A 22498-nucleotide genomic window follows, 5' to 3' on the forward strand; every position below is an offset into this window, starting at 1 on the left:
CCCCAAGGAGGCCAGTTAGCGCCCAAAAAACAGGCACTGCATGGCCGAATTTATAAACTCTTCACCTCCAAGTCACATACCATCCTGACTTGGACACATATCGCCGTTTCTTCATTGTTGCTGGGTCAAAATTATGGAACTCCCTACCCAACAGCATTGTGGGAGCATCTTCACTGCAGACTGCAGTGGTTCAAGAAGAAGGCCCACCACCAACTTCTCAGGGCAACTAGGGATTGGCAATAACGCCGAAATCCCGAGAATGAATTTTTATAAAATTATGAGCAGCACTCCTTAAAGCACAGTGTAACTTTCTAAAAGCCACAATACATTCTGCCAACCAGTTAATAAGTAATCTAAACTATCATTCTGTGCATTGACTGAATATAACTCATTGAAATGAAGGACAGGGCTATTTTATTATGAATTTACCCCTGTATAAAACAAATGAGGGAAAAATTCATGGAGAAAATTTACTATTAAGTGGCAGATTTACTGTTGAGTGAAGTAGCCAATGTTTTGATTTACAACCTAGAAATTACTGGTGACAATGCCCTTTTAACAAAAATACAATGTAATTATGCAAATATTTCTGTGCACGTATGTATTACAATTTCCTGTTACCATTTCAAAATAGTGTCTTCTGTCATGTGAACTTCCTCTGTTGAGTAAAAGAATTGTACCAGAGTGACTGGGACTAAAAGAAAGAAAACTATTTAATTAAGTAACAATGCAACCCAAATGTTGGATTAAATTATCGGATTCAAGGACCAGATCTACCTCGAGAGGGTTTGTTGTTACTCTTGTTGTTCTCTTCTTGGCTGTTTTATGCTGTTTGTCACTGCTGGTGATTTTATTGCAGCAAATAAGTGATCTACGGAGTGAACTGGCAAATGTCCATAAACAGCTTCACGTTTTTAACAAGAGGGCAAGAGTAAATCTTGAGGAATATGAAAAAGAAATGGTAAGGAAACATTTCCACTAAATCTCTAGGATTGTTTTCATTTGCAGAGCATTACTCAAAATGTTGTCCTCTATTCTCAGCTGTCAGTCACTCTTTAATACTATGCCCTGTCTCCCCCTCACCAATTTTGTGTTGATGAAGGTAAGAAATTGTTAGCTCTTAAAAATGAAAATTCTTTTCATCAAGGGAGTTCCATGGCAGATATAAAATTATAAGATAGGTTAGTTGTCGGATAAACTTCCCTCCATTGCCCTATCAACTATAGTGCAAGCCATATGTAGAACTCATTCTACTGTGCCTCAATAATGTGACCTTACCCTCAACGTCAGAAGAACAACTCTCCCCATTGCACTGATTTATGAGTTTACCTGCCAAGTTGGTCCAAATATTTGGGCAGTTTGATATTGTGGAGTCACACCACAAGGAACTAAATTGAAACTTCCAAGGGAGAATATTTTTTGTTCCCTTATTGTAGATTAGATTGAAACCCAAGTCCCAGAGGTAAAATATTAATGTTCTAAGCCCTCTCTCACCCATAAACATGGCAGCACTAAACTAATTAGGCAGTAATGCAATGGCACAACAAAGCGCTGTTCCATCATACTGGGCACAGATTTTTCCCTTGCTTCTAGTTGAGGCTTCTCCACAGATGCAGAGAGAAAACAATGAGACTGCCATCTTCATGTACTTTTTAACAGATAGCTGAAAAGGAGCATTGGCAGAGGACTGGAAGCCTGCACTAACGAGCATCATGAGCCATCACAGTAGGTGCAGGTTACCATTCTTTCTGACAGAGAACATTGTGTGTTGTGGGAAGAGCACAGTAGGGCTGAAGGGGAGAAAATTAAACACATTCTTGAGAGCTTCCCCAGTGGCTTAGTAGGTAAATTCAATGCCCAGTGTGGCACTGAGCCAAATTGATAAGGAAGCTCCCAGATTCAAGTTCCCAGATTGTGCTGAGTTAATTGTTTGGGCAACAGTCAATGAGCTAAAATTGGCTTCAGTATCCCTGAACTACGGAGGAAAAGTTACCTAAGGTTCCTGTTCCTGATTACTATTCTGTGACTCCTGTTGGAAAGTGTATGCGTTGGACATTGACAAGATTAAGAGCAGCTTTTGAGCCTCCCATAGAAGAACAGCTTGTTGCCATTCACTGTATAGACTTACCCATGAAGAATGCGGGTGAGGAACTACCTGTGGAACAATACACCAACATGGATCAGCACTTATGGGGGAAAAGGTGAAAATCAGAGGGAAAAATATTTCTATACAACATTTTGTTTAAAATTCTCCTTAGGAAGATCAGCCTGAAAATCCGAAAAATAACGATAATGCCAAATTCCAAATAAAAAAGCAGTTAACTGGACTGAATGAAAACAGCTATGAATTCAGGAGCCTTTCAAGGAAAAGGAGAACTGCAAGATCCTGTGAAAGTAAGTGACTGATTATAAAATTACATTCAAAATAAACCCAAGAATGGTGTGGGATTCAGCATGTTGGAGCTCTGATACAAGGTGTCACGATGTGATTGAATGTTTGGGTCAATCCCCACCCAATTTCTCCCACAGGATAAGTTCCTCATCTCAGTTGGTGTTTTCAGGGGGATATGCCAAGCAGAGGCTGGGCATTTCCTCACATGGAGGAAGGACAAGACAGAGGGCAAGTTGACACCAGGGCTGTTAACATTTAGCCTCCTCCAAATGAATGTGAATGTTCTGTGACAAAAGTTATAAACATTTGTCCAAGTATTCAAAAATCATCAGTAACAATACAGAAGTAAAATGCAAAATGTTAAACTTTTTCTAGCTCAGCTTCCCTGATATATTAGAAGATAAGTGCACTGCAGATTGTGTGCTACTGAGCCAGACAGGGAAGTTGGAGGTTTGACCCTTAGTCTATGGTGTGATGCCTAATCTTAGCCAGAGCAGCAGCTGCCATTAGCTTCAGTGCCCACAGACTGGGAAGGGGAAAAATCAACTAGAGTTCCTGTTTCTGGTACCTGTCCAGTGACCCCTGCTGGGAAATGTGCTTGTGTAGCATTGGGTGAGAACAGGATAGACTCCGCTGTTATGTCCCCCACGGAAAATAGACTGCCGACACTCACTGCGCTTATATGTGAGGAATGGCTGTAAAGTGCTTTGGGTTGTCTTGAAGTTGTGAAAGGCGCAATATCCATACAAGTTCTTTCTTAACTTGTTCAAGTTCCACATACATGTTCATAATGGAGCAGGACACACTTTCTTAAAACTGGAAATGGTCATACCTGCATTTGGAAAGGGAAACCCACAAAGCAAACTTACAACAAAACTTAGCCTAATGATGCATGCATTCTGTTTACACGCAAGCTGAGATATAGAATCAACACTCAAATCTCACCCTAGGTGACCTTCAGACATCCAACATCTCAACACTATTTCTCTGCTTGCAAGACACGGGGGTGAATTTGGTCAACGCCAATAGTGCAAATCAGGCTAATGGCAAATCGCAGCCTGTTTACACCAAGCTCGATTTTCTTTTCCATTGACTTAATTGCAAAAGAAAATCGGGTGCAGTGTAAAATGAGCTGCTGATTCACTATCAGCCCGCTTTGTGCTACTGGCGGTGACTAATTTCACCCCCAAGGTGCACATAACAATTGGGAACAAACTTGAACAGGAGGTGTGCTTGTAATTTTAGGAACTTAAGTTCCTTCAAAAAAGCCATGCTGAACATCCTGTTGCCAATGAACACTGAGGAGTGGGACAGGGTATAGCTGAAGATAAGGGCTGCTATTATCCTTTTCCAGGTATTCTTTCTCCACTCACTCCCACGCATGCATTCCAAGACAATAATGTGACACACACTGTAGTTATGTATGGTCTATGCCACAGGAGTTGTGTATTGGACCTAGGATCTCGAGGGGAGGGCAGAGAGAGACCTGTTTGATGGAGAGGGAATAGATCCCATTGTAGGAGAAAGAGTGAGAGAGGCAGCTTATTTTGCTGGAGGGCATGGTGGCAATGCTATAATGAAGAAGAGCTATAGCCCAGACTATGATTGCTTTTGTGTTAATGGTGGGGATTTGAAGGTGTTGCTTGAAGGTCTTGAAGTTATTACCTACAATTCTTGGTAGATTGTAGCCAAGGAGGAGACTTTATTAAAGCCTCATTTTGGGTTCCAAGTTTCATGGGCATGGAATGGTTGGATCAGGACTGTATTATCTCATTGTGAGTATCAAAAAGGGGAACTATAACCCACAATTTAACTCAAAGCAGTCATGTTAATCTTTTATCAGTGAAGAGTGTGATAATAAACTTCAATTAATGTCAAATTAACCAACCAATATATTTTCTTTGTAGAACAACTATCATTCCTGCAGCTGATTCCTAATGCTGAGGGAAGCATTATTCAGCAAGGTAACAGAAAATAGTTGTGCTTTAAAATATACAGTTTAATCTGTTTTGTTAACATTATAGTAAATGCACATGGTACTACAGGACTGAATAATCAACCAAATTAAATTTGATCTGTCACTTTTTTCCCATTCCACCAATTTATCAATATCTCCTGGTAGCTTCCTTTAATCCCCACAATTACACACTATGCCTTCTATTTTACTATGGTCTGCAAATTTGGACTCCACTCCTCTAGCCCTGTAGCTAATTCAATGATGTATACAGTTAACAGAAGCGGTTCCAGAACAGAATCCTGTAGGACACCACTACCCATGTTGAACCACTCTGAGAAACTGCCCTTAGCTCCTACTCTGTTTCTTCTCCTCTAACCAGTTTCAATCCAATTTTCTACCTTCGCCCTGCTTCCTTGCCCTTTAATCTTTTCCAATAGTCTCCTGTGTGGTACCTTGTCAAAGGCTTTCTGAGAGTCCATATACATCACATCCACTGCATTTCTCCCAGCCACCTGTAACCTCCTCAAAGAACTCTATCAGGTTTGTCAAGCACAAACTTCCTTTCTAAAATCCATGGCAGGCTGCTTCTAATTACTTTCTCTGCATCTAGATATTTAGTAATTTCATCTTTAATTAAAGATTCCAAAATTTTCCCTACCATGGATGTTAAACTGGCCTGTAATTATCCAATTTAGCTGTGGCTCTCTTTTTGAAAATGGGTATTACCTTGGCCACTCTCCAGTCCTCCACCACACACCCAGTTTTAAAGAACCCTGAAATATAATTTCTAGGGTCTCTGCTATTTCTTATGAAATTTCCTTTAGGATCCTTGGATATAACCCATCAAGTTCTGGCACTTTGTGCTCCTAATTAACTTCTCTAATACTTTCCATCTTGTTTTTAATCAGTTCAGGATTTACTACTCCCCAATAACCTTCTCTTTTATAAGCAATGAAGCAAGGTAATTGTTAAGTATCTCTGCCAGTTTCTGCTTATCCATTACTAACTCACTTTCCTCTCCTCTCAGGGGCTCCACCTCACATTTAACAGCCAGGGGTGCTGACCAAGACCGATATGAAACAGTACACATTTGGCATAGGAGACAGTTACCTTGAGATTGTCTTTTATTTTGGTGGCAAAGTGCAATCAACAACAACTTGTGTTTATAAAGCATATTTAATATAGAAAAATGTCCCAAGGCACTTCACAGAGGTATATGGGAAACAAGGATGCTAAGTCAAAGGGAAGACTAGAAAAGGTGACAAAAAGCTTGGTTAAAGATTTTTAAGGAGGGTCTTACAGGAGGAGAGGGACGTGGAGAGGCAGGCGGGTTAGGGATTGCAGAGCATGGAGTCTAGGCGGCTGAAAGCACGGCTGCTAGTGGTGGGGTGAAGGGAGGGGGGATGCATAAGAGTCTGAAGTCATAAAATGTAACAGTTTCCTGGCTCTGGCCTCTTGCCAGCGGAAGGAAATATTGTCTGCATCATTCCTTAGACTTTCTGCCGCTGTGCGCCATAACTTCGTCGGAAATGTGGCCGAAGTCCCGTTTACAGACGTAAACAGGGTCTCCACTACATTTCTGACAAAGCTACCGCAGCATAGAGGCAGAAAGTCTGAGAAAATTCAGGACTATTAGTTAAGAAAGCTTAAAAAGTTACATAGAATTACATGGAATTACATTGAATGTATAGCATAGAAACAGGCCATTCGGCCCAAAAGGTCTATGTCGGTGTTTATACTCCACATGAGCCTCCTCCCACTCCTCTTCATCTAACCCTATCAGCATGACCTTCTATTCCTTTCTCCCTCATGTGTTTATCTAGCTTCCCCTTAAATGCATCTATGCTAGTTGCCTCAGCTACTCCTGTTAAGAACGATGGAGGGAGAAGTGCCACCTTGTAACTGTTTTGAAGTGCTTTAATAGGATAGTTTTTGGAGACTCACAAGTGCTGTTATAGTGGAAGGTGTCAGCTGAGAATTTCCTTCAGTTGCAGGTCCCAAGAGACTAAAATTCCTCTCAACCACAGCCTAGTCTTATCAATTCGTTTCACAATCCTTCTTGCACAACCATTCAACTTTAGTCAGTTTTACTTTTTTTAAAGAAACAGATCAGTGTCTCCCCACACCAATGCTTTTTTAAGATCAGCAACACAAGGTGTAAAATATAGGGGTGTGAACCCACAACCCTGCCCTTGATGACACTATCTATTGATCCTCCATCACACTGCCAACAATGCAATGGTTTATAACTCTAAACACACATTCTCTGACTAAGAGAGTAGGTGCCTTATTCTAGTTTCTAAACTTCATTATCAGTGAGACATATTTACGATATGGACTCTACCCACCAATTTATTCTCAAGAGGATGTCCTGCAATAAATACTCTTTGATCACCAAAGTTAATCAGGCAAAGCTGTTTCCCAACCCAAAATCTACCAACGGTTTCCTTTTATTCACACTATTTACTTTCAATTAACATTGTAGCCAGATTAAAGTTCAAAGACATATTTTGCTTTTTACAGCCAGATCTGGTAATGCAAACTGGGCACCCAGTGACACAATGCGTTAATGTGCCAGTGCAATAAATCGCAGAGTAGGATGCGAGTTCTAATTGTATTTTCCAAAATGTGCCAGCAAACTATAGGGGGTGGGGAGGGGCAGGTGGAACTTGGTAGTTGCTACTCTTCTGCCTTTACCACTCAAGCACCAAGCTCGTCTCACTTGTCCAACCAGTTTTCCTCATTCTGTTTGGCCAGGAAGAAGAGCGTTTGGCAGACGTCATGTGCTGGTCTTCTCAATCCACAAACAGCACATGCAGTCATTGTTTATGAATGAGCTGAAAAATATTAAGTTGGAGGAGGTGAAATACAAATTTTAAAAGATCTGTTACTGTAGTCAAGTATACCAAACTGTTTAAATAAACCTCTAATACAAACATGAATGTAATTTCTAAGAAAATATGTATGTATTAATTGTGTGTTTTCTGTTCACATTGGTGTTGATTTAGTGCAGCCAGTATGTGCTGCCTTTGTGATTCCACCTACAATAACCTGTACCATCTTCACAACTGCAATAATGTCCTTGCTTTCTTAAATCACTCTTCATTGGTACATCAATGTTATATCAACAGGTGGTTCAACCTTTATTCCTTGGATTGTGGCTTCTCAGAGGGGTGAAGCATTGCAAACAATTTTGAATAAAATAGTTGTGAGCGAAGATGGATATTACACTGTGTACAGTCAGGTAAGCATCAATCTAACAGTAACTGATGAGCTTTAGAGCTGTCAACGTTGGACAAATTGTAAATGTGAGGTTTTTAGTCGCTTGTTCTATACCCAAATCATAAACATGGTTGCAAGCTGTGTCTGCCACGTGGGCCTCAGTGGAATGTCGTAGTTTGGGGTTTCTCCCAGCACTTGTCTGATAAGTTCACGGAGAAAAGGCATGTTTCCATAAGCAGAGCATAGATAGGGTTGCTAATCCTCCAGGATTGCCCTGGAGTCTCCAGGAATTAGACATTAATCTCCTGGACATTGCGAGCGACCCGGGAGTAAAATCATAGGGGGCATTAAAAAAACTTGTGTGCTTTTTTCATTTTCTTTGAACACTTTCGTTTATTAGTTACAAATAAACTGCTGATGGGAAAAAAGGCTGTTTGATTGGGCGGGGAGGTCATATGATGAAACCTCCAGGAATCTGTCCAATCAAAGTTGGCACCCCCTATCCATGATCAGAAATCTGCACTTTTATGCATGCCATCTCTGGGATAGTGCGCCCAGGGTTAATAATTACCCCCTGATTGCAGCATCAAACATTGGAGATCATATGGGATAGCCACAGTGTCCTTCTTCCTCTTTTAAATGACAGAAAATACCATGATTTCAGGCCAATGCAAATGGACTAAAACTAATTGACTTAGTTACAGGTTAAATAAGACATAAACGCAGCGAGACATGTCTGAATATAATGGAACAATATTTAAAAACAATAATAGTATTGGTCTATAAGGGGTTAAAATGCCATTTTACAATGTATTTCTTACAAAGTTTGATAAGCGTGGAAGGGACAAACAGTCTTATCGAGCTTTTCCAGATGCAAAGGAAAATACCATATTCAATTTTGCTGAACAGTCAATGCAGGATTCACATTCAGCTGCTTAGAGATCTTTCTTCAGCAGTCCAAATTGGCCCAGTTCAGAGCAGAGGCAGGCCCGTGCATGGGGAACAGAGCAGAAGCAGGCCCCTGCCCAGGGAGCAGAGCAGAGGCAAGCCCATGCCTGCAGAGCAGAGCAGAGGCAGGCTCAGCCCAGGGACAGAGAGAGGCAGACCCTTGCCCAGGAACAGGGAGGCAGGCCTTTGACCAGGGATAGAGAGAGGCAGACCTTTGCCCAGGGAAAGAGAGAGGCAGACTCTTGACCAGGGAAAGAGAGAGGCAGGCCCTTGCCCAGGAACAGGGAGGCAGGCCTTTGACCAGGGATAGAGAGAGGCAGACCTTTGCCCAGGGAAAGAGAGAGGCAGACTCTTGACCAGGGAAAGAGAGAGGCAGGCCCTTGACCAGGGAGAGAGAGGCAGGTCCTTGCCCAGGTAGAGAGCGAGGCAGGCCCTTGACCAGGAACAGGGAGAGGCAGGCCCCTGCCCAGGGACAGGGAGAGGCAGACCTACCACCCTGAAAGTGGAGCAGAGGAGGGCCCATTCTTGGGAAAATGGAGCAGAGGCATGTCAATAATGAACAGAGGTGTGCTATGCCTGGGGAAATAGTTGAAGTTTGACTCACTTCAAGTTTACTTTAATTGAAATGAAGTCCAAGTTGCTGAGAGAGATTTTGCACTGTTTGGAAACTTCCAAAATTCCCTAGATTCTAGAAGGGTCCCAGTGGATAGCAAATGTAACACCACTATTCAAGAAAGGAGAAAACAGGGAACTACAGGCCAGTTAGCCTGACATCAGTAGTCGGGAAAATGATGGAATCTATTATTAAGGACGTTATGACGGGGCACTTAGAAAATCATAATATGATTAGGCAGAGTCAACATGGTTTTATGAAAGGGAAATCATGTTTGACAAATCTATTAGAGTTTTTTGAGGATGTAACTAGCAGGGTAGATAAAGGGGAAGCAGTGGATGTAGTATATTTGGATTTTTAAAAGGCATTCAATAAGGTGCCACACAAAAGGCTGTTACACAAGATAAGGGCTTGTGAGGTGGAGGTAATATATTAGCATGGATAGAGGATTGCTTAACGGACAGAAAACAGAGAGTAGGAATAAACGGGTCATTTTCGGGTTGGCAGGCTGTAACTAGTGGGGTGCCACAAGGATCAGTGTTTGGGCCTCAGCTAATTACAATCTATATTAATGATTCAGATGAAGGAACCGGGTGTAATGTATCCAAGTTTGCTGACGATACAGAGCTAGGTGGGAAAGTAAGCTGTGAGGAGGACACAAAGAGTCTGCAAAGAGATATAGACAGGCTAAGTGAGTGAGCGAAAAGGTGGCACATGGAGTATAGTGTGGAAAAATGTGAGGTTATTCACATTGGTAGGAAGAATAGAAAAACAGAATATTTTTTAAATGGTGAGAATCTGTTAAATGTTGGTGTCCAGAGAGATCTGGGTGTCCTTGTACATGAAACACAGAAAGTTAACGTGCAAGCAATTAGGAAGGCAAATGGTATGTTGGCCTTTATTGGAAGGGGGTTGGAGCTCAAGAGTAAGGAAGTCTTGCTGCAATTGTACTGGGCTTTGGTGAGACCACACTTGGAGTATGGTGTACAGTTTTGGTCTCCTTGCCTAAGGAAGGATATACTTGCCTTAGAGGCGGTGCAACGAAGGCTCACTAGATTGATTCATGGGATGACAGGGTTGTCCTTTGAGGAAAGATTGAGTAGAATGGGCCTATACTCCCTGGAGTTTTGAAGAATGAGAGGTGATCTCATTGAAACATATAAGATTCTGAGAGGGCTTGACAGAGTAGATGCTGAGAGGCTGTTTCCCCTGGCTGGAGAGTCTAGAACTAGGGGGGATAGTCTCAGGATAAGGGGTTGGCCATTTAGGACTGAGATGAGGAGAAATTTCTTCACTCAGAGGGTTGTGAATCTTTGGAATTCTCTACCCCAGAGGGCTGTGGATGCTCAGTCATTGAGTATATTCAAGACTGAGATCGATAGATTTTTGGACTCTAAGGGAGTCAAGGGATATGGGGATCGGACAGGAAAGTGGAGTTGAGGTCGAAATTCAGCTATGTTGTTATTGATTGGTGGACAGGCTGAAGGGGCTGTTTGGTCTACTCCTGCTTCTATTTCTTTTGTTCTTAAATTTGTGGAGGGGGCGGAAAGTTGTTAGAGTCAAATTTATAGGTAAATTTGTAATTTCCTTATGTGTCGGCTATATGATAAATTTTATTTTTAGTGGCATAAAATAGGATAGGTGAGGAGGTACTATCATGGTGCCTTCGCGTCAGGATATTTTTCGAGATAAAATGCGATTTTTGATCAAATGTGATTATGTGGAACTTTTTGGGGTGTAACGTGGTGAGGAAATTCACATTAGGAGAAAGGTTTGAATAAGTTAATAAAGCAAAAAATAACCATTTAGAAAGAACAAAAACACATAACCAATAAGTTAGAAGAAAATTGATGAATGACTAAACATCCACAATGTAAGTGACAAACTGGATAGCAACGATGACACAAGAAATTTTATTATAAAGCTTATTTGGGGGTTTTAAAATGTAACTTTTACATATTGGAAATGTGTTGGTAAAGAACTATAACTGGACCTCCCTCTCAGTAACTTTTTAAAGAGGAAAACCTTTCATCAGGACATTATTTTTAAAAAGAAGGAACTCAATATCAATATTCTAAATGTATTTTTGCCATAAGAATCCAACAAAAAGTAAACCATAATAAGGACAATTGTTAATTTAATGCCTTTTAGTTTGTTACTGCCTTTTTTTCAGTGAATAGAGATGGCATTATCAGGAAAATGGCTTGAGGAGTTAATGAGTCCAGCTGTACAAGGGAGCTGGGTAACATTAGTAGAGATACAGTAATTAACAAAAGGTGCAAGAATTACCAACCTGCTAGTCTGAGGAAGTATAGTTATCAGTAGATGTTTTAGTTTATAGTGTGTGTGTGTGTATAAATATTATTGGGCTTGGTACCTACTTCATACCAGTTCCTCCAGTGATGTCATAGACAGTTCATTCTCTTCTAAAGTATATTTAACCATTAAAGAAATACTGCTAGAAAAAGGATCCTTAACTTGGCTGGTATCTACTCAGAACTAAAGTGAATAATAAAGCATTGATGAGCAGCTCTCATTTTTGGGTTAATATGAATGAACTCTGCAATGTCAATTACTTGATATGGTGAATTCTGATTTCGCCCTCAGTAAGAACTGTACAACTCCTAATTAGGGAATTGTGATGAAAATTCCATACCGATGCACAAGGTGTATGAAACATGCACATTCAATCATGTTACCTGTCTAGCTCAATAATAATTTCATACAGCCTTTGACTTCACATCTGCAGCAATGACACTAGTTTATATTTTTCTAGAACTATGGACTCTGAGTGGGGATGAATAATACCAAACATTGTCTTCAACTAGCAAACCCAGCCCCACTTATTCTAATTAGCAATTCCCAACCCACCTACTCTAATTAATGCCACTCCCCAACTATTCTAATTAATCCTGATCCTTATCTACTCTAATCACCAACTTCACCTCCTCCAATTAGCAACCCCATCTACTCTAATTAGCAACTCCCAACTCCATTTATTCTGATTAGTAACCCCATCCTTATTCCAATAATTAACAAACCCTAACCTCTAATTAACAAACCGTAACCCTGTTTATTCTAATTAACAATCCAACTGCTAGAATGATAACAACCTTTCAACCACTCCAATTGTAATTAACAAATCATAGCTCTACTTAATGTGATTAGCAATTCCTAACCCCACCTCCTGTAATTAACAAACTCTAATCCCACCCAGTGTAATTAGCAACAACCCCAACAGATTTAATTAGCAAACAGGGTCTTAAAGCACAGGGCATCAGTATTGTTACAGTTATAAGCAAGAAATAAACATGAGTCCTAATACTCCTAACAGTCGAGTCCATAGGAGATTTTGTCAAACGGTTTAATTCTCCAATATGTCACAATGTGATCATTTCTGACGGCACACAGTGATAAACAGCTCATGTCTGTAAATAAACACATATGACTCTGCATTTAGTATGTTCTAATGCCAATCACACCTGAAAATCCCTAAGTTTGTTCTTCAATCTAGCAATGTACTTATTGTTTCTTGATTCTATCGCTGCAATGATTGTTCATTTTACAGGTTCTGTACTATGATAACTGCATGGCCATGGGACATGTAGTCCGGAGAAGGAAATCTAATGTGGTTGGGAATGAACGACGTATAATTACGCTATTTCGCTGCATTCAAAACATGCCAAACAGCACGGCCAGTAATACCTGTTTCACTGCTGGTAAGCTACATATTACTTTCTAGAATGCAGAGTAAAAAACATATGATTAAGTAGGCCATACACTAACAGGAGCAGGAAATGGAAAACTGATTAATGCCCCCTTTACCTCACACAGCCGCCTCCAATGACAACAGCATCTTTGGATGCAGCCCTGAAATGTAAATGCCACATTGGCAGAGACATTAAAATCCACCTCAGGAGCAGATTTCCTCAAGTGCTTCTGATAGAAAGTAAAGCCAGTGGCAAAGCAAAATGGAATCCACCAACAACACTTACATTCTGCCACAGGACATTTGACTTGTGTGACGTCCTCACAGGTCAGCAATGTGCTTTCTCTATTAGCAAATGTCTCAGCCAGAGAAACAAAGTCTCAAACATAACTTTGTTCTAACTGCAAGACTTGTGGATATGTGTTTGATCCATTTTTTAATTATTTGCTCTTGGGATGTCGATGATGCTATCAAGGCTGCGTTTATTGCCCATCCCTAGCTGCCCTGAGAAGGTGGCGGTAGGCTTTCATCTTGCACTGCTGCAGTCCCTGTGGTGACGGTGCTCTCACAAGGGTGTTAGGTAGGGCATTTCAGGATTTTTAGACAGCAATGATTAAGCAATGGTAGTACATGGATAAGTCAGTATGGTGTGTAACTTGGAGGTGATGGTGGTCACATAATCTTGGTGGTAGAGGTCACGGGCCTGGTAGGTGCTGTTGTAGTAAGCTTGATGAATGCTGTGGTACATCCTATGGATAGTTAATAAGGCAGCCACTATGCACGGTTGGTGGAGAGGGTGGACACTGAATCAAATGGCAAGGGCACCAAACAAGAGGTCTGTTCCGTTCTGGAGGCTGTCGAGCTTCTTGTGTGTTCTTGCAGTTGCTCCCGTCCAGGTGAGTGGTGAGCATTCCATCGCACTCCTGACTTGAGCTTTGTAGATGATGAAAAGACTTTGACGGGTCAGGAGATGATGGGTCAGGAGGCTCTGATCCGTTGGTTATGGGACCACATAGCAGAGTACCCTGCCTCTGCCCTGCTCTTATAGCCACATTGTCGATATGGTTGGTCCGGTGAAGATCAATGGTGACCCACAGGATGTTGATGAGAGTGACATTGAAGATTGGGGAAGGTGTTTGGCCATTTCATGTTGGAGACATTTAGATAGTGTGAATGTCAACCCAACTGGATATTATCAAAGTCCTGCTGTAGGCTGACATAGGCTTCTTCATTATTGGAGGAGTTGTGAATGCAGCTGAACACTATAGAATCGTCAGTGAACAGCCCCACTTATGACCTTAAGACAGTTGGAAGATCATTGAAGAAGCAGCTGAATAAACTCCTGCAGCAATATCCAGAGGCTGCGATGATTGGCCTCCAACAACCACAACTCTATCTTCCTTTGTATCAGGTATGACTCTAGCTACTAGAGGGTTTTCCCCTTGACCCTCATTGACCTCAGTTTTGCTTGGATTCCTTAGTGCCATACTTGGTTGAATGCTACCTTGATGTTGAGGGAAGCTACTCACACCTCTCCTTGGGCATTCAGCTCTTATGTCCCTGTCTGGATCAAAGCTCTGATGAGATCTGGAACCAAATGGTTCTGGCAGAACCTCAACCAAAAGTCACCAAACAGGTTATTGATAATTAGGTGGATGATACTATTGATGACTTCTTCTATTACTTTACTTATGATTGTGAGGAGGCGGATAGGCAAGTCATCGGCTTGGTTAGATTTGCACTGTTTTTGTGGATAGGATGTACCTGGGCAATTTTTCATATTTTAGTTTGGCCATGGGGGCATCTAGTTCGGATGCACAAGTCTTCAGCACGACAGAATGTTGTCAAGGCATATAGGTTTCGCAATGTCCAGTGCATTCAGATATTTTCTAATGTCATGCCAAGTGAATCAAATTGGTTGGATACTGGCATCCATGATGGTTGAGACCTTGGGAGGGGGCCAAGTGCGTTTGTCCACTTCACACTTTTGGCTGAAAACATTTGCGCACACTTCGGCTTGTCTCTTGCACTCAAATGCTGCGTTCCACCATAGTTGAGGATGTGGATGTTCATGGATCCTCCTCCCTCTACTTGCCTGATTATCCACCGCCATTCTCAACCAAATGTGGAAGGGCTACAGAGCTTTCCTCTGATCCATTGGTTGTGGGACTACTTAGCTCAGTCAATAACCTACTGCTTTTTGCATTTTTCATGCTGTAGCTTCACTAGATTGGTGCCTCATTATAAGGTATGTCTGGTGCTGCTCCTGGCATGTCATTCTATGACCCCCATTCAATCAGGGTTCATCTCCCACCTTGATGGTGATGAAGGAGTGAGGGATTTGATGGGCCACAATGTTACAGATTGTGATGATATACAATTCTGCTGCTGCTGCTGATGGCCCACAGTGCCTCATGGATGCCCAATTATGGCTGCTATACCTTCCCCAGCTCTACAGCCTCCCCAAACTCTCTGTTGCTCTGACTCTGGCCTTTTTTGCTTCCCCCCTTCCTTCCTCCCACCATTGACAGCCATGCTCTGGAGTGCCGGCCCTAAACCCCTCTACTTTTCCACATTCCTCTCCTATTAAAAGACCCTCCTTAAAACCCACCTCTTTGACCATGTTTTTGGACACCTCTCCTAATATCTCCTTAAATGGCTCAGCGTTAATTTTGGGCTGATTATGCCCTGTTAAGCGTCTTGGGACATTTTTCTATATTAAAGGTGCTATGTAAATGCAAGTTGTTGTTGTTAAAGGGAGTCAGGCAATGAATTGGCCCCAGGTATGTTATGGGCAGCACTGAGCTAAACCATCTTAACATTTGTTTAGGAGAAACTTTCCTTGGCTCCGTTGGGATTATTATACCTCAGGATCATTCTGTGTGATTCTTGAACTAATTTAAAACAATTATAAAGCCAGATTGCCTGGTTATGCTGCACTAATCTACTGTTTCCTCTGCCTAATAATACACTGATAGTGGGTGTCGTCACACATCAACTGTTGGCAGCACACTAACTGTTGCTATCACATCCACTGCTACCACATAAAACTAAGCAAAAACATAGTAAAACTGTCCCTTATTAACTTTACAGCACATATATCACCAAATACAAAAGAAACAAGAATGAGGCACTAATATCATTTTGGAATTCAGTTGACGATTACAAACTTTTTCAACTTCCTTCTTGCAAATTATGATATCACTGAAACCCACAATGAGATTGCTGCCTTGCACTCTCTCCCAGGTATCCATTATACCACAGCATAATTGCCAACCATCAGCGTTTAATGCTGACAGTCAGCATTTTTGGGGCCCAGTCTGCATGTCAGTTCTTTCTGACAACAATTGTTGTGTGCAGGTCCCCTCAGCACCACTGCCACTCCTCGAGCTCTACTGCTAATGGATATGATTCTGGCCACTGCATATTGTAGATGCAGTGGCCGGAATCATTTCCATTTGCAGCAGGACTCATATTGGACTGATGCTGAGGGAAGATAGAAGGGGGGAATAGATAGCAGTAAAGAGAGAGAAGAGGAGCAGAAACTAGGAGCGTTGCTTTATGGGGATGAGAGAAAAAGCTGGGAACGCCGTTTTGACATGGAGGAAGGAAGACAATGCCAGTATTAAGTGTGAGGGGGAAGGAAGAGTGCCAGTATAAACTGAGGGAGAAGAAAGAGTCCCAGTTTGAACATCGGATGGAATAAGAGTATCTCGTATATGAATTGGGGTGGGGAGGTGCGCAGGAAGAGTGCGAGGATGAACTGGGAGGGCTGCGAGAAGCAAATATTTCTGCAAAAAGGGGGGAGTTGAATGGGGTGCAGTGTCTCTGTGATCTGGGTCTGGAGGGGATAGTGCGTCCGTGAATTAGGGCTGGGGAGTTGGTTGTGGTGGAGTGACTATTGAGGTAAATTTTGGGGTAGTGATTGGTCTGGTTACTCTGTTGAATAATTTTGTTTTTCCTTTTTTGGATTAAAAATCTATAACTATGAAGTACAAAAGTGTTTAAAATTAACCAAAATGCATAAAACTACTCTTATATCTAAACAATCTAAATCCCTTGATTAGATTCCAAATTGTAACTCACTCTAAGGATCCATTATTCTATATAAAAATTATTTGAACCTCTTGTCCAGATTACAGCGAGCAACTCACTTATTTTACTTACAAATTTAAATTTACTTAAATATACACCAGTTGATGAGTGCATTTTGTTGATACATTTATGAAAGATCAGCTCAGATAAGACCAAATTAAGAGAACAGCCTTTCATAAAGATCACCTTCAAACCATCTTGTTACAAGATGAATGCAATCAATTTACTAGATTGATTCCTGGGATGAGAGGATTGTCCTTTGAGGAGAGATTGAGTAGCATGGGCCTGTAATCTCTGGAGTTTAGAAGAATAAGAAGAGTAGAAGGTTTCGGGGTGATCTTATAGAAGTCTATAAAATAATGAGGGGCATAGATAAGGTCGATAGTCAAAATCTTTTCCCAAAGGTAGGGGAGTCTATAACGAGGGGGCATAGATTTAAGGTGAGAGGGGAGAGATACAAAAGGGTCCAGAGGGGCAATTTTTTCACTCAAAGGGTGGTGAGTGTCTGGAACGAGCTGCCAGAGGCAGTAGTAGAGGCGGGTACAATTTTGTCTTTTAAAAAGCATTTGGACAGTTACATGGGTAAGATGGGTATGGAGGGATATGGGCCAAGTGCAGGCAATTGGGACTAGCTTAGTGGTATAAACTGGGCGACATGGACATGTTGGGCCGAAGGGCCTGTTTCCATGTTGTAAACTTCTATGATTCTATGATTCTATAAGTGATCTCATTGAAACATAGATGCTGAGAGACTGTTTCCCCTGGCTGGAGAGTCTAGAACTAGGAGGCATAGGGCTCTAAATTGGGCCGTGTAGCACCCATTGTTTCAGCGCTACACGGCCTCTCCAACATCCAAGATGGCGTCTTGGATGTGCACGCACGTTTCCTGCGTGACGTGTGCCAGCCGCCATCTTGGTGTAGGAGTTAGTGCACACGCAAATACCGAATGCTGGAAGCATGTAAAGTAGAGAGAAAATGCGTGTAATCAGTGAACTACGCTGATTTAAAGTGATGCACACCATTTTGGACCTTAACGCTCAATTCAATGCAAAGTCTTATCCCCGACCATCTAAACCTGTCTTACAGTGCCTGAAGGACCCCCAACCCATGCTATTTAAAGGGGCCATACAGGTGTTGCAGGTTAGTTGCTGGATTATTGCTTCTGGCTGCTGGAGGAGTAGGAAGTGTTTTTGAAGCTCCCTATTCTTATTGAGAGTTCCTACTCTACTTTTGAGACTGCTTTGGCAGGTACTGCCTTACGGGTCGGAAAGTTACAACCCTGGTGGAACAACATTCCTGCCAACCATGGGCGGTCTGCAGGGGCTCCCACTGGGCATTGAGCACGGCTGGAAGCGTGCAGAGAGGCCACGCATAGCAAGTCAAGCTGCGAGGAGACGGAGGATGAAGAGGAGCAGGGCACTGAGCAGGCGGCCCTACTCAATGAGGGCCTTCCGGGATCAATTCTCTTACCTCAACATGACCGAGGAGGATTGCATCCGACGCCCTCCATCTGATTACACATTGGTGTCCCTCTCAGCTCATTGCATAAATAAAAACCACCACCAAATGCAAAATCAAAGTCTCATTTATCAATGAATAAATGAAATTATGAAAACATAACAGAACTATTCACCCTTGTGCATTCCCTTCGTGCCTTTACCTATCCCAGTGCTCCTACGAGGTGCTTCCCCAGTGACTGGAGCAGAGGTAATAGGAGGCTGCTGGCCTTCAATGGAGGAGCGTGCAGATGGCCTTGGAGGATGACCTCTAGCAGCTCTCGGTCGGGAGAGCCCGGCTTCAGACTGCACCATCTCAGCATGGGCTGCAGCAGACTGGCCTGGCTGGCTGAGAGGCAACAACAGGGTCATTGGCGGAGTGGCAGGGGTGGGAGCAGGAAGGCTGTCATCCTGAGAGAGGACAGCAGGTCCGACTGCCATGGCGCCACTGCCAATATCCCGGGGCGGTGCCTCAGCAATCCTGGTGATCGGCTGGAGAACGGATTGCTGGAGCTGTGATGCCCCGGAAGCCCCATTCCACAGTGGTCCCCAGACCCACGATCGCATCTGTCTGAGCTTCCAAGGCAGCAGTCTGAGCTGCAAATGCAGCAGTCATACCTTGGATGGCAGATGTTTGTGCTGCAATGGAAGCTGTGACATCAGTCATCAGATGCTGCATCATGGTGGGTTCTACGGGTGGGCTGATGGAGGTGACCACCCGTTCCATGTTGGAAAGGATGGGCTCCAAGCTCTGCGCAAAGCCCTGTGCCAATTTGGAGCTGGACTCCTCCATGCCCCTTCTCATTATGCGCAGGCTTTTTGGTAGGCTTTCCAGTGCACCAAGCATTTGGTGGTGTACGCCCATCAGTCATCTTCTGTAGCCTGGCACATCGAAGTCCTCAAAATACTCCTCTGCAGCAGAACTAGTGAGCGACCTCGCCCTCCGGCAAGCTGGCACCTGTGGTATCCGTTCCCCCCGCCCCGGCTCCTGCGCACTTGTGCTCGGTGTCTCACCACATGCAGATTCCTCCTCTAACCTAACCGCTGGTGAAAGCAAGTGTCAGATCGAGTGATGGTGTGGCTTCTGTGTCCTCCTCCTCCTCCTCAGATGGTGCTGCCTTGTGTTCTTGGGTATCTGCACTGACAAAGGGAAACAGGTTGAGTTGTGGAATGGGAGAGGAGCAAGTAAGATGTGTGTGCTGGCAGCATGTGCAGCACGTGAGTCAGAAAAGATTATGGGAGGAGGGAGATGTGGAAAAGGAGAAGGACCATTAGATATGCAGAGACCCCCTTCACCGGGACCTCCAGCGTGGCATGTTGTGACGGCTGCAACGACAGCCCGCCCAATGATCCTGAGCACTGTCTCTTCTAGGGGGGTGAGGACGTGCAAAAGAAATAGGAGCAGGAGTAGGTCATATGGCACCTCTAGCCTGCTCCACCATTGGACGCGCTACCACCGCCCAAAACGGACCCTTATCCAATTTTTTCCCCCATAGTCTCAGGATGAGGAGTCAACCAGTCCACCCTCAGGTCCCTCCTACTGCCAGCTGTTATGTGCCACCTTCTCCTGCAAGACAGAGGACAGTGTGTCAGTGAGTATCCTGCAAGGTGTGTGGGTGATGTGCCTGTCATGGTCGAATAGCTGCCAGTTTGTGTGACTTGTGAATGGTGGTTGTGTGGTCTGCAAGTGTGGTCATATGTGCAGGTGAGATGCAGCATGCCGAGTGCAGCATTGCATATGGATGGGCAGCGTTTGTTGGTGGGTGGGTGACGGGAGGTGTCATGCATGGAGCAGTGGTGCAGTTGGTAGGATGTGCCACTTGACACTTGCATTCACTCACCTTGACCACTCGTGTCAAATCATTGAACGTCTTCCGGCACCGTGCGTGGTACAATGCTCTTGGCGTTTACTTCCTGCCAATGCTTGCGGAGCTGCAGTCTGGAGGGTCTCCAGCCACCCTGCGGGTACATGCTGGCCCTCCTTTCGTCCACGACTTCCACCAGGACCTCCAGAGCATCATTCGAGAAGTATGGAGCCCTCTCTCGTGCCAGTCCAGCTATTCTTGTGGCCATCTTTCCCTCCTGTAAGTAAGCTGTGTACCTGCCATTTGACATGTGCTTGCACCTTTAAGAAGTGCAGGCTGCTGATGACGTGCGTTGTGCACGCCCCATTTCCAACTTCCTCATTCTCCATGCAGCCTCTCAGCAGCACGTGTTGTGCTGGCAGCACGGAGTTTTCATGGTAAGTAGCAGGCAACACGAAGATCACGTGCTGCCTGCGTAGGGTCCGTCGGACGCAGGGTGGTAGTGCATCATGCTACCACCGCCCAAAACAGACCCTTATCCAATTTTTTCCCCCATAGTCTCAGGATGAGGAGTCGACCATTTAGGACTGAGATGAGGAGAAATTTCATCACTCAGAGAGTTGTGAATCTTTGGAATTCTCTACCCCAGAGGGCTGTGGATGCTGAGTCGTTGAGTATATTCAAGACTGAAATCAATAGATATATGGACTGTAAGGGAATCAAGGGATATGGGGATTGGGTGGGAAATTAGAGTTGAGGTTGAAGATCAGCCATGATCTTATTGAATGGTGGAGCAGGCTAGAGGGGCCGTATGGCCTACTCCTGCTCCTATTTCTTATGTTCTTAAGTTCTTATCAATTTAATTCTTTTGTTAATGGTGTCTTTTTGGTTTAGGAATTGTGAAGCTTGACCAAGGGGATGAGCTGGAGCTCCTGTTACCGTCTCGGCCCAATGCTCACATTTCCATGGAGCAAGATTCAACGTTTTTTGGTGCCATACAACTATTATGAAGCAACTATTTGAGAACACAATGACTGCCCAAGAGTGGAATTATTTTGCCTGAGTTGCAGTTCTCCCAGTATGTCTCCGCTGATCTCCAGGGTTAACGTTGCAATCAAAAGGCACCGGCATCACTAATCAAGGGGGTGGATTTCTCTGATGTCATCACAGGATGTGACGTATTTGTGGTACTAAGATCTGCAGTTGCCACTCACTTGCTAAATTACTTTATAATCAATTTTAATTGCACACTGCTTTGGGTGGAATCTAATGCAGCTCCAGGCCCTCTTGTCTCATATGTGACAAGTCTTTTGTTTTCACTGTCTGAAAAAGAAATTGATACTTGCTTTCATAAACCTAACCTCCCTGTGCCACCCGTAGCCTAAATCTTTGCATGTGACTTCTCTAGAGGCCTTTGCAAAGTCAGGACTGCATTGCTGTAATGAACTGCAAGTCAAGTATAAAACGGTGAATCATCCTGGGAGTTCTCCATTGTGTCATATTGGAGTGAGGGCTGATAGATCCAATGGGATCTTTAGGGAGGGACAGACCTATCTTCAGGCTGAGAGTTGCAGTGGCTCTCTATTGGTTTCTTGTGAGGTAACTTACTATCTCTTTTTTGCATGGGCAAAATCTCTGGGACAAAATGGCAAATGTTTTTGGCAGGGGGGAAGGGAAAGGACCCAGAAAAACTATTCATCATGTGAATCACAATGCTGCCCAGCACTCATGACAAGACAATGTGTTTTGATGCGATTTGCATCTGTAACATCATTAGGGTGTGTGTTTGTAAATAAATTTGTTTGCCGCTTTTCCATGAAGCCTCTTTAATATAAGGAGTTTTGTATACTATGGATATATATTTTACAAATTTATTTTTTGTAAATTGATGTATTTTTGGCAAAACGTCCTCAACACATCCAACTCCTCATCTCTGTACCATTTTCTGATCCGATACCCACAGTGAGCCTACAGTGTTTGTCTATACTATACCTTGCCAGGTAAAAGGGAGTGCCGGGCTGCAGGTGGGTGGGAACGGGCAACACAATTCTTTCAGTCTGACTGTGGCAATGATAGTGGGCGTATTGGGTAGCAGGAATGTTCTTCTGCTTTTAGTTCACACACATTCTTTAATTTGACAGATGATTCATGGTAGAATCATATAATTAGCCACAGTACCACTACCAAGACATACCTCGGAAGTACCGCTCCTTTAAAAGACCACTTTTTCTGGGGTACAATGATTGGAAGCCAAGGATAGA

At 43.3% G+C, this 22498-nt stretch overlaps 1 protein-coding gene across 1 annotated transcript; it reads left to right on the forward strand.

Moving 5' to 3' along the window:
- Positions 1-654: 654 nt before the first annotated feature.
- On the forward strand, positions 655-22049 carry LOC137332755 (tumor necrosis factor ligand superfamily member 13B-like). Its single transcript, XM_067996691.1, has 6 exons — positions 655-961; positions 2259-2394; positions 4300-4356; positions 7481-7593; positions 12701-12851; positions 21132-22049. Exons 1-6 carry the CDS (start codon positions 728-730, stop codon positions 21245-21247), a joined length of 807 nt encoding a protein of 268 aa, XP_067852792.1. The 5' UTR covers positions 655-727; the 3' UTR covers positions 21248-22049.
- Positions 22050-22498: the final 449 nt, after the last annotated feature.

Source organism: Heptranchias perlo, chromosome 15 (genome assembly GCF_035084215.1).
Source record: "Heptranchias perlo isolate sHepPer1 chromosome 15, sHepPer1.hap1, whole genome shotgun sequence".
Lineage (NCBI taxonomy): Eukaryota > Metazoa > Chordata > Chondrichthyes > Hexanchiformes > Hexanchidae > Heptranchias > Heptranchias perlo.